This window comes from Molothrus ater, chromosome 3 (genome assembly GCF_012460135.2).
Source record: "Molothrus ater isolate BHLD 08-10-18 breed brown headed cowbird chromosome 3, BPBGC_Mater_1.1, whole genome shotgun sequence".
NCBI lineage: Eukaryota > Metazoa > Chordata > Aves > Passeriformes > Icteridae > Molothrus > Molothrus ater.
The window spans coordinates 108,621,277-108,633,460 of NC_050480.2; the positions used below are offsets into that span (position 1 = coordinate 108,621,277).

The 12,184-nt window shown below is 36.4% G+C and overlaps 1 protein-coding gene across 2 annotated transcripts in view; it reads left to right on the forward strand.

Annotated features, from left to right (window-relative positions):
* SUPT3H (SPT3 homolog, SAGA and STAGA complex component) overlaps window positions 1–12,184 on the forward strand; it is a 256,306-nt gene that overhangs the window by 169,243 nt on the left and 74,879 nt on the right. For both annotated transcript variants that reach the window (XM_036380725.1, XM_036380726.1), the window contains exons 4-6: window positions 1,538–1,624; window positions 2,792–2,882; window positions 4,537–4,673. In XM_036380725.1, the coding sequence (XP_036236618.1) occupies window positions 1,538–1,624; window positions 2,792–2,882; window positions 4,537–4,673 (315 nt within the window). The remainder of the gene's footprint in view (window positions 1–1,537; window positions 1,625–2,791; window positions 2,883–4,536; window positions 4,674–12,184) is intronic.

Below are 12,184 nucleotides of genomic sequence, written 5' to 3' on the forward strand. Positions count from 1 at the left end.
AGTACGAAGGATAAGATTTCTTTAAATTATTTTCAGGTGCATTCATGCATTTCTAAAGAAGAATACAGAGCTATTTGAACATAAATTAAATTGCTGTGTATTGATCATGTTACAGGTGTGTATGAATTTTAATATCAAGAATTTTGAAGGCGTCTCTTCTTTTGATGACTTTTGTGCTGTGCTCACTATCAGTTTTCCATCAGAGAGTTAACAAGGCTAAGGGCAAAAAAGCTTAGAATTAAATCTTGATTTTTGGATTATGTTTTTTAATTTAGAGGATAAAGTGTGAAGCATCCTTTTAATCTCAGTCAATACAGCATTATGTTTTATGCTGAAATTGCTTGTCACAAAGGTGGTGGATTCCCCATCCCTGAAAAAATTCAAGGTCAGACTGGATGGGGCTCTGAGCAGCCTGGTCTAGTTAAGGTCCCTGCTTGTTACTGGGGGTTGGACTAGATGACCTTTAAAGATTCCTTCCAGCCCATTCTGTGATTCCATGATGATAATGGGATTTGCTCCTTTCACCTCTCAAGTCAGAACCAAAGGGTCGTGAGGTGAAAGGAGCAAATCCCACTGACTCTTTTTGCACATTTGGGTTGAACCTCCTTAGCACAGTACTTTGATAAGCCATCAGCTGTGCAGATAACCCAGGTTACCAGGTTTCTAACCCTGTTCTGGTTTTGTGTAAAAACCCCAATTTCCTGCACCTACTGAAAGCTTATGTACTTAGTCCTTTACAAAGAAGTTTTTTGCTCTTTACAGCACAATTTGAGGTGTTCAGGGCCTTTGTAGGCTCTGTCACAATGGATGTGAGGGCAGTCTATTTCTTCACACTCCTTTGGCCCCCTTTTATCAGTTTTTTTGTCATTCCTTGCTCAGTCCCATCTTTATTACTTTCACAGCTGAATGGCCTGTTCTGTTCAATAAGGTTTTTCAGTTCCTTCATTAATAGAGTCGATGTTGCCTATCAATTCATTTTCTTTCTCTCAGATGAAATAAGAGCATTCCTAGAAAAGTTCTTCATGTGAGTCTGGTTTGTACTAATGCTAAGTCAAGTAGGGGTAGAGTTTCTTTCAAAAAATACTTAGGTAAGCTGTTTAAAATTAATATTTGTTATTCTAAAAAATTGGGAGAGCGATCAGCTGCCTTTCCACAGTTGCAGATAAAGTGCTATGGCAAGAATTTGGCATTTTTACATTGCCTGAGAGAATTATATGTTCATTTTCTGTGCTAAGAGAAGAAAAAAAAATGGCAGCAGGACTTTTTAAAAGCAATCATTTTAAATATAAACAAAAAAGCTTTTTCTTGAGTTTTGTCAGAGGTCTTCCAGGCTTTTCATAAAATTGTTATTCACTTCTTGGCAAGCAAGACTCGAATGAGTGACACCTTTGAGAGTCCCAGCTTGTGTTTTAGTGCACAGCTTGTATTTTGCTATGGACAACCATGCAAAATATTATCCGAATTTATTTAAAACAAACCCCAGCGAATAAAGTTTTTAACACTGAAAAGGCCATCCTAATTTATTCATTTATTTTAGTTGCAGCAAGCAGCTGAAGTTTCTCAGATGAGAGGAGCTCGAGTCATCTCTGCTGAAGATCTCCTGTTCTTAATGCGCAAAGATAAGGTATAGTAATTAGACGGAAATTTCTTATTTTATGTAGTCAGCTGCTTTTGTGTTTTCAAGTGCTTTCTTAACCTTTTTAAAGGAATCCATCATCATGAATACCTTTATTTTAGAAGTATAGTTGCTCTGCAATTATATGTGATCAAGCATGTTATAATCATTCTGTAATATCTGAAATAAAAATTCTTTTTTTCCTATAGCTTCAATTATCAATTGATTTTTTTTTTCCTAAAGCTTTAGGGTAGATTATATGCCTTAGAGCTCAAAACAATTTCTTAATAAGATATAAATATTGATCCCTATACTTTATGTCCCTTTAATTAAAAATCAATAATTCTGATTTCCCTCTGCTTATGAAGGGGGTCAATGTGATGTCTGACAATGTAATCATTATAGTTTTGTTATTTAGACTGTCTATAAATCCTCTTTATTTTATTTTATAATATTTTTCCTGTGTTTTATCCCACTAAAATCTCCAAATTTAGGTATGGCCTTGCTTTCTCTGGATAGTAAGTAGAGCAGGTCAACAAGGGAAAAAAATAATTTTCTCTGCTCACATTTAATAATTATTAAAAAATTGTCAACTATTTTTAATTACATTATTTATTCTTCCTTTATGTTCTTTTCTTCCGTAGTTTCCCTCTTTCTCTCACCCTTTTCTCTCTTTTTTTTTCCTTTCCTCATTTGAGAGGTGAAACCTAATGAACAAAACTATTTCAAAATTAAACCCCACTAAAACATGAAAATAAATTGTAGTTTCTTTATCTGATAAAAGCTGTAAGGTTGTTCTGAAAACAGCGGTTGATATGGAGTCAAAGTTCATGTAAATGTGCATTTCTAGCCTAGAGTTTCCAAAGTAAGCAAACATTTTGGAGCTCCACAAAGAAGCCCGATATCTGAATTTCTCCTTTCTGAAAGTCAAACTCATTTCTGTCTCACAGCAAAGTACCAAAGAGCTCAAATAAATAATATTTAATATGGATTTGCTACTGTCCTGAGGTACTTTCTATGTATGGATTTTCTGCAGAATTTAAAATGAAAAATATTTTAAAGGTTATATTTACTGAGTAATGTGCTACATGTTTGTATGTTTGTGTGTTACAAAGTTTATTAAATAAGAAATAACTATGTAATAGTCATGAATATAAATGTATTTTTTTCTCACAGAAGAAGCTTCGAAGGCTACTTAAATACATGTTTTTTCGAGACTACAAGTCTAAAATTATCAAAGGAATAGAAGAAGATGACATCCTCGAAGGTAGAAAAAAAGAATTTACTTAATTTGGGAGAGGCTTGATGTCTTGTAAAAATACTGAACAGCTCAATACATAGTATTAATGTCTTGCTTGATAGAGACACAAAAACAGTCTCTTTGGAGGAATTTTGCTGAAAATCACTGCTTTTCCATTTGAAATATGTGAGCATTTCATCTATCATCCAGATGAACAGTACGACTTTAATGTCAGAGCTCTGTTGAAGTAAGAAACTAGTCCTGATTAAAGGGCTTATTGATTTCAGCATCTGTATTTTAAATGTACCACCTGCAATTGAATGGACATTTGTTAAATTATTATCAAAAGGTTTTGATATTGATATTTTTGACATGCTTTAAAAAAATAAACCCTTATAATCTGAAGTTACTGAACACTAATATATGATGTCGGTGTTTTTTTTCAGTGTGGTTTAACATTTTATACTTTAAATCTCTAGTTTAAATAATGGGAAACACTTTTGTTTCTGCATTACATGAGGAAGTCACAGTTTTTATTACCAATGCATTTAAAGGAAAAGCACTTTGAATTAAAAATATATTAATTTATGCCATATAGTTTCCTGGTTTAAAGTTTTGTTGATTTCTATTGATATTAGAACCCAACATTTCCATTGTAAAAAGTTAAGTTAAAACTTATCATGGCAAATCTAAACCTTACCATACTGTTATAACATCTAGCAATGTCCACACACAACTTTCTGTATTAAACTTTCTTTCTCAGAGCCTTTTATTATTTTTTTCCCATACAATGAATTCCTTGTGTTTGGTTCCTCTGAGCATCCACATTGATGCTAGATAAACATTGTACTTCTTGCTTTGACTTCATCAAGCAGTGGAGTTTTTGTCAGCTCATTTGAGATTTAATTTGCCTGTGGCATTTTATTTTCATGTTTTGTGTGTGCAAGCAATCTAGCAGTATAGCTTCTTACCTGGCAGCTTTGGGGTTTTAATACTTTAGTTTGTGTCACTACTTAAAGCAAATGAACAATTCCCTTAAGCCTTTTAGATGTTCATGAAAAGCTTCCTAAATGCAGTTTATCCTGGAATTAAAGAATGCCTTTTCTAGTAGGCTTTGATAATAAAAGCCATTAATTTTCTTTTGTGAATTTAATGCCTTTATAGATGCTCTGCTGTTAAGAACAACAGAGATCATCTTGCCAGCATTCTCCAGGTTTTACTGCAGAGCAATGGTCCATGACCTCTGGAATTGCATCTTAGTGGTTGTGTTAGAGTTTGCTTGAGGGTGTAGATAATAATCTGCATGTGTTCAGGGAAGAACATTTCCTCAATATATTCTGCTCTGTGACTCAAGTTCTTTCTACCAAAGAGGGGTTGTTTCCTCTAGAGCTGTGTCCACTGTGGACTCTTTGGTGAGAAGTAATGATATATGGGCAGCAGATTAGTTTTCTCTAGATTCTGAAAAACTACTTGGTTATACTAAAAAACACTAAAGATGATGTTTTGCTGTTACTGGAGCAGAGCAGTGACATCACCTTGTTCAGGTAGCACAGCTTGTGTGAGGGGCACAATAATGAGCAGGCCTTTTCTGCTCAGTGCTGGTTCTAAATCATGTCACTCTGAGTGATGCTTGGAGAAGCCAAATAGGTTAAGTCTGTTGTTCTTGCTTGTCTTTGTGAAGACAAATTCAACAGCAATAACACCAACAAGCGGCAGAAGCTGGCCCAGGACTTCCTCAACTCCATTGACCAGACTGGAGAGCTCTTGGCCATGTTTGAGGATGATGAGATTGATGATGTCAAGCAGGAACGCATGGAGGTAATTCTTTCCTTTTACTGATACCCAGCAGAGAAACTGTGAAACATTTAATACATCATGCTGCTCTGATGCCTTTTTCATGCTACACATTAAATCATTGTTACATGTTTTTTCTTTTGCCCAGATGGTCTAAAGAAATCCTATTTCCATATTTTTCCTATTCCTTCAAATGTTTCTTAATATCTAAGCACACATGCTGAGAAGGAAGATTACAGAAGGGTAGTTATTGATCTTTCTGTCTGCCATGGATTTGTATTTCCTTCCTGTAGAAAGCAAATTCTATTTATAAACATTCCATGCACATTTTTCGCAACAGTATTTTCCTTTCTCATTATTTATCTTCTTATCAAATGGTTTCAATAGCATTTGAGGACTCTTTTCATATAACATAGCTCACAGATGAAGTTAAAATATTCTGTGCAAACATGCTTGAGTATAAACTCTTATATCCATCCTTTTGAGTCCTATTTTCTGTACTGTGTAGTTGTGAAAAATTTTGACTACATTAAAAAATGCAGTGCTACATGACTTCCATAAAGCTAGGTGGGATTGAGAAGCAGAGTAGCTGTGTCAGCATGGAAGTCTGTGGTTTTGACTATTTTCTGTGGATGGGCAGGACTACCCTGGCTTTTTGGTAATCTGGTCCACAGTGAATGCAGAGAAGAGTCCTTCACCCTTCTTCATGCTCAGTTGCTCAATTCTTCCTCATGTTTTCTGTAGGCAACTGGATGTCAAGGGCAAAATTGTGCTGCGAGCACACTCACAATTCCAGAGAAGTATTTGAGCCAATTTCCATCCATTTTCAGACATCAATACACAGGACAAGACTGTTGGAAATTTGATATTTGTACAGTGATTTTTATACCCTTTCAGTGCTGGAAGCTGGGGGCTTTGGTTTGAGTTCCCTTTCAATGCTGAGGTCGCTCATGTGTTTGGTAATGTTTTTGTATTTAATATTTGGCTATTAAGGCTTAATTTCCCTTTCAGGATTTCTTGGAAAATTATAAGAAATAATGGAATTTTTATCCTGTGCTAGTTGTAATTCTACTTTTTTTCTTCTTAATGGAGCCTCTTTTCAGAACTCTTGAATTTCCAATCTGCTTTCTGCTCCTTTCTGCCCTGCAATGGGAAGAAATCAAAACCTAATGAAGAACCACTTCTCTCTAAGAATTTGGTTAGGAACAAGTCCCATTTCCTCCAGCTGAGAATTTGTGTCATTGAACGGTTGTATCCAACCACTGTTTGTATTTTGGAAATGATGGTTTCTCTTCTTCAACCTCTTACTTATTTATTTATGCAAAATGTTGTGTTTTACATAAAGGCAGGCAAATCCTTTGAGCTTGTACACACAGAAATAGATAACAGCATTCTTCTGAATGAATGGGTTATGTGCTTGACTTTGCACTCTCTTCTGTTCTTACAGTATAATATTTTTCAGGTCTAAAAAACTTCTCAAGTTGATAAAAGTATGAAGTTCTCTGTTGTAGACAATGGCAAATCTGAATCTATGTTTTTGTGTCAGGAATGTGGGTCTGTAATCAAATATTTTCCTTTCATTGAGTATATGTTTTGGGTCTTGTCACTAGACTGTAATCCCTGAACTGTAGTGTGTGTGTGCATTAAATATAAAAAGTAATTCTTCTCTCTTGCTTGACTTAATTACATTTTGTGAACTCTTGACCTGTTTCTATGTTAAAAAAAAGAAAAATAAAATCAAGGTCTTATTTTAGAATACATTAAGGAATTATATACAGGTATGAAGCCAGTACTATCTACTTCCTTTCTTATTAGTGACAAAACATGACAAAACATGACAAAACATGAAAGACTGTTTGAAACATGCTACTCAAAATGTTTAATGTGTTTTTGGCTTTGTTTTGTTTGGGATTTTCTTGTCACTTTGAGGTGAGTGGAAAGGAAGCAAAGATAGTAGGAAATGTGATCCATTCCTAAAGGAAGAGTTGTTAGTGGATGGGCTAATCTCCTGTATCACATTTTCTTTCTTCAGTAGATTGTTTAATCCACACTAAATTCTAGAGGAAATCCAATAGACAATTTAACAGGGTTTTTTAAGGAATTAGTGTACTTAAATCATGAACTTCAATCTAAGGGCAGTGCTCCTTTTAGGTATCAATTACCTCAGAAATGTTTGGTTATCTTGGTTTGGACAACCATAAAGGATTTCAGTTCCACTTTGCCTTGGGCCAAAATCATGCTAAGCTGTCTAGAATAGATGATAAATGTGTATTTCTGATGTCATTATGGGCTAAACAGGATATGATTGTTTAGCAGTATGGTTTTAGTTATGATACAAAATGCAAATATTGTTTATACTCATTCTTTCTAAAGCATTTCATAAAATTAGAGCTAAGCTTTCATGTTGTTGCCTGCAGTGCTGTGGGGTCCATTCCATATCTGCACCACAGAGGAGTCAGGAAAGCTCTGAGCCATTTTGGGACATTACCAAAGGAGAGCAAACAATTCTACGCTTCTTTGAGTGAAATACAGCCACCAGCACTGCCATTTTAAAAGCAAAGGACACTCATCTATGATTGTCTATAGAATTTACTGGTGTACCCCATGATTTTAATTTGAAGCAAAGGGAATGTCTCTGGCAATACCAGCAATGTGCAAAGGGACATTGATCCAAGGTGGAATGCTATTAAAATACTCTTTCTACAGGGTGGAAATTAAGAACAGATTTCACACTACTTTGTCATAACACATGATTATTTTATCAATACATTGTGATAAGATGACTTTTTATAAAAACTGCAATAATAGCATTAAGTAGAGGCAAACCAGCCAACTGTATTGGCAAAATCAAAACAAAATAAAATCTGGAATAGCACCTCTGTCTCACTTCATAACAGTTCCTATCCTACTCTCCAGAGACAGCAGTAAAGCACCAGTGACATGCTGCTCCTCAGAGTAAGAACATTTATAGATGGAAAAAGTGATTCTCATTCCTGGATCTAACTGAACTCTGCATGGGAAGGAGAGATGGATCACAGAACTGGTCTGCATAATGTGTGCCAGTCTCTTGAGAATAACACATGTGATGGCAATCTACCCACACTCCCACACTCCTTTTTTATTGCACAGGTTGGGCTGTGAAATAGCCAGAGCTGGTGGTGCTTGGGAATTCAACTTCCCTTCCTTTGCCCGTACTATGACAGAATCCACAGTAACTGACACCTTGCAAGAGGATGGCAATTTGGCTTTGCTCTGTCTCTTAACAATCATTTAGAGAGGAGAGGTGGTATTCCTGTGGGATGTGGCTGAATTGGTGGGGCAAAAATGTCCCTGTTCATTTAAAATCTTTGAATTTTTCCTTATTTTGCAGTTTGAGTAGACTTGGAGTTTTAGGTGCTTGTGTCCTTATGTTGCTCTTCTGAACCTCTCAGGTTCCTGACCATAGTTAAACCAACTGCAGATTTGGCTGTGATTTTGTGAATAGTAACTTCAGTTCTGCTGCTTTTTTTTCTGTGAGAGCCACTATCACATTCTCATGTCATGTCATTAAATCAAGTGTAGCTATTTAAAAACTTCAGTCAATGTCACTGCAAAGCTGACATCTCTCTCATTCTGTAAATATCCATTTTTTATCATTTGTTTTATAGCTTTAATACTCTCACCCTCCAAGAAAAAGTCTTCCCATCAGAAGTCTGGACTGACACACAAAAGAATTCCTAGAGCATCATGCTGTGAGTGCTCTGTTTCACTTGTGTTCCCATAGGATTAGGGGAAACACCATTCACTTGTCACTCTGACTGCTAGTTTAAGGATACATTTCCAACACTCACATGTTATATGGCAATAATTCAGTAGCAGTAGCTGCCATAATGCTTTCATAGTACATTGCAAGTTTGAATAAACAGTGGAGGGAAGATAACTTCCCTACAAGAATAGACTACCTTAAAGCAGGCTTGAAGCCAGCAAAATGGTAAAAAAATCTGAGTTAAATCCCTACTTTCTGATTCTTTTGCAGGGGGGTTGGAACTAGGTGATCTTTTAGGTTCCTTCCAACTCAAAGTATCCTATGATTCTATGATTTAAGGTCTATTGTCCTATGAATTGCTGAATTGATATTTAAATATAAATTCAATTGCTGAAGTGATACTTAAAAACTACAGATGCCTATTTCTATTCTAGGAGGTTAATTTTGGATGTCATTTTTTTAGTGCTGCTCACCAGTATCTTGTCTTAGTGAGAAGTCTCTAAAGCTCACAGCAATGCAATGGGCTCTGTACAAAAGATGGTAGATCACATTAAAGTGTAGGTAGAATATATAGTTTTTTACATTTTTTTAATTACTCCTGTTTAGTTTTGTCTTTTTTGAGACAGAGTTAATTTGTATTTGCACAAGACCTCAGAACACACCAAACTGCATCTTGAGATACAAGGAATTGTGCTCTGGGAGTTCACTCTGTTTCAGTCTTAGAAATATGTGTTGGACTTACAGTAAATTACTAACCTGCACAGTGACCAAGAAGATTCCTTCCTGCAGGAGTATCATCAGCAGCTTTTGAGTGATCACAATTTGACCTGAGCCAGGTCACGTTGTCCCAAACAATGTCCAGCTCTGGGGCCCTCAACACAGGAAAACAAGGAGCTGTTGGAGCAGGTCCTGAGGAGACCATGAAGTTGCTCAGAGGGTTGGAGCGCATTTCCTGTGGAGCCAGGCTGGGAGAGCTGGGGGTGTCCAGCCTGGAGAAGGCTCCAGGGAGACCTTAAAGCCCCTTCCAGAGCCTGAAGGGGATTTAGGAGAGCTGGAGAGGGACTTGGGAAGTGCTGGGACAACGGAGAATGGCTTTAAACTAAAGGAGGGTTGATTTAGTTTAAGAACTTAAAGAGGGTGTGAGGCACTGACACAAATTGCCCAGAACTGTTCAGTGTGAGGTTGGAAGGGGTTCTGAGCAATCTGATCTGCTGGAAAATATCCCTTTTCTCTGCAGGGCAGAGGGACTATGTTGTCTTTAAAGGTCCCTTCCAACCCAAAACATTCTATGACTGTAAACTCCTGGGAGGCAGAGAGGCCAGGAGCTCTCCCCACCACATGGTTTGGGTGTGACCACTCTCTTAGGAGATCATTAGCATGGACAGAGGTTGCTCTGTGGTGATTGCCCTTAGACACAAGGCATGGACTTGGGGTCTTTTAATTGGGAGAGTGAAAATTGGAGGGCATAAATGCATACATCAGAAAAAAGTAAACAACTGTGAGCTCTTCCTTACAGGGTGGATCTGGAAGATGGTGTTGAAGTTCTCAAATTCATCATACAAATTTGGAAAAGATGTACAGAGAAAACAATCAGGAAGTGATTTAGGAAGAACTCTGAAACCTTTTAGTACCACTATGCTCATTTCACTGGCCAAAATTATGCCAGTGTGGGAGGGCAGGTCATTAGTCTTTAGGGAGTATCTGATTTAAAGCCCATATGGAAAGTAGAGACAACACACACTTAATAGAAACTGCATGCTGGAAGACAAAGTAAGAAGTTTTCTTTTACTAAGCATCAATTCTCAGTGCATGTCTCTTTTGCTCTCCAATTTTGATAATATATCTATTTTTCTTTTCAAATAATTATTTTTGACTTCCTTGCTGAAATCAGATTCATGTTGACAGAATCTATATTTTGGGACAGAATCTTTGGATTTAGTTGAGTGCTGGCTTCTGTTATCTCCCAAAATTGTGCCCAAATCAAATAAATTATTACTTTTTAGAATCGCAGTTTATTGACCATAAACCTTCTTTGATTTTAACATCTACACCTTAGGGAAATAATGTATCCTTAGGTAAGATTTGATATTGTAATCCCTATGGGGTTTTTGTACTGTTCTTTACCAAACATTGTCAAAAATTGGCAAAGCGATGCCAGTGGCAGGACAGAAGGACAAGCTGTAACATTAAATCCCTTAAATCTTGCAATTTTTATGGACTAAATAATTGCAGCCCTAAATGCAAACCAGTATCATCCTCACCTGTGAGTCCTGGCCAAGAATAGAAAAGGATTTATAGTGGCTAAATAACATACTCAAATTCCTGTCCGAGGACACAAGAGTCCTGGTACAGTGAGGAAAGTAAGACCAGGATCTCATTTTCCCACTCCCTTAAGCTGTTTTGAGAGCTCCATTCATCACTTCCACAAGTTGGGCTGAATTTCACTTAGTGGTACCTGCCTAAAAGTTTAAACATCCCAGAAACTGAGGTTGGCTTCTGTACTCAGAAATGAGAAGGAAAAAATCCAGGGGGAAGTTAATTTCTTAGATCAGATGTAGAAATAATTTTATTTTTTCCAATTTTTATTCCTAGAAACATCTGAGTTACATTTAAGTGTACTTCATCAGATGTTAAGAAAAGTACTTCAAGTGCCTCCAGGATGATTCTCTTTGGAGACTCAAAATCTGTGTGTGCTGTGGGACCTTGATATTATAAAACCCTTGTAATTATGATATAAAATAGACTTTAGGGTCACACCAGCTCCCTATATACTGTCTACTGCTTTTCATTTACAGATGCCAAGATTAAAAAGAACTTACATGAAGCATCAATCAACAAAAAAAACTTTATTCTCTAGCAATGGAGTTTTTTTTCAATACTGCAAAATGGAAGTTAGGAATGCAAATATAGAAGGAATTAATTCCATTGCATCAGTCCACCAAGTGTTTCCAGATGAGTGCAAAGCACAACTGGTAGCAACTCAACTCTAAATTTGCTGTTTTGGCATCAAAGAATTTGTAAGCATTATTTGGTATAAAAATAAGCCTGGTGGTATTAATGGTTTCTCTGATTACACATTGCTTGGGAATGTTTGGGATAGTGGGAAAGCGCTGTTTCTCTTGGGCAGTGATTGAATTGGTTAAAAGTAAACAGAAAATAAACAGGAACAGTTTTTCATTATTATCTATATGGCTGTAAATGCTGTGTCATTCTCTTTGGAATGGGAAAAAGCCCCTGGGTGGAAAAGATTTCTTGTCACAGCCAGTATCAATCAACTTTTTCCACTGTTAAATCTAACATTATTGGCTTTTTCTCACATTGGGGTTGCTTGCTATGGTTACATAGAGTGGCCTGTTTGTTTGGATCTTCAGTCATGGGGTTTTTGAGCATTTTAGTGAATGTTGCTCATACTGCAAATCTAGGCAGCTTTGCTGGGAGGGCAAGGTGTTATTTGCTTTTCTGTCTTTTAGTTCTTTGAGTATTTTTTTGCCACTGTTTACTTTCTCTGAGGAAGAGGAAGATTCAGGGCTGTTGTAGTTTTGAACCCAAATGACTGTGTCTCAAATTCTGGAAGGAAACTTTATATATATTTTATTTATATCTGTGATTAAATGTAGACACACATGCTTATAAATAGTATTTCCATGGAGCATTTGATTAGAAGCCAAATACAAGACTAACAAAGCATTCTTCTTCTGAGTGTATTTTAACATGTTTAACATGTTGCTTAGCTCTACTTATCACCCTGTATTGCTACTCATGACAGAGTTATTTTTTATGTAAACTTTGG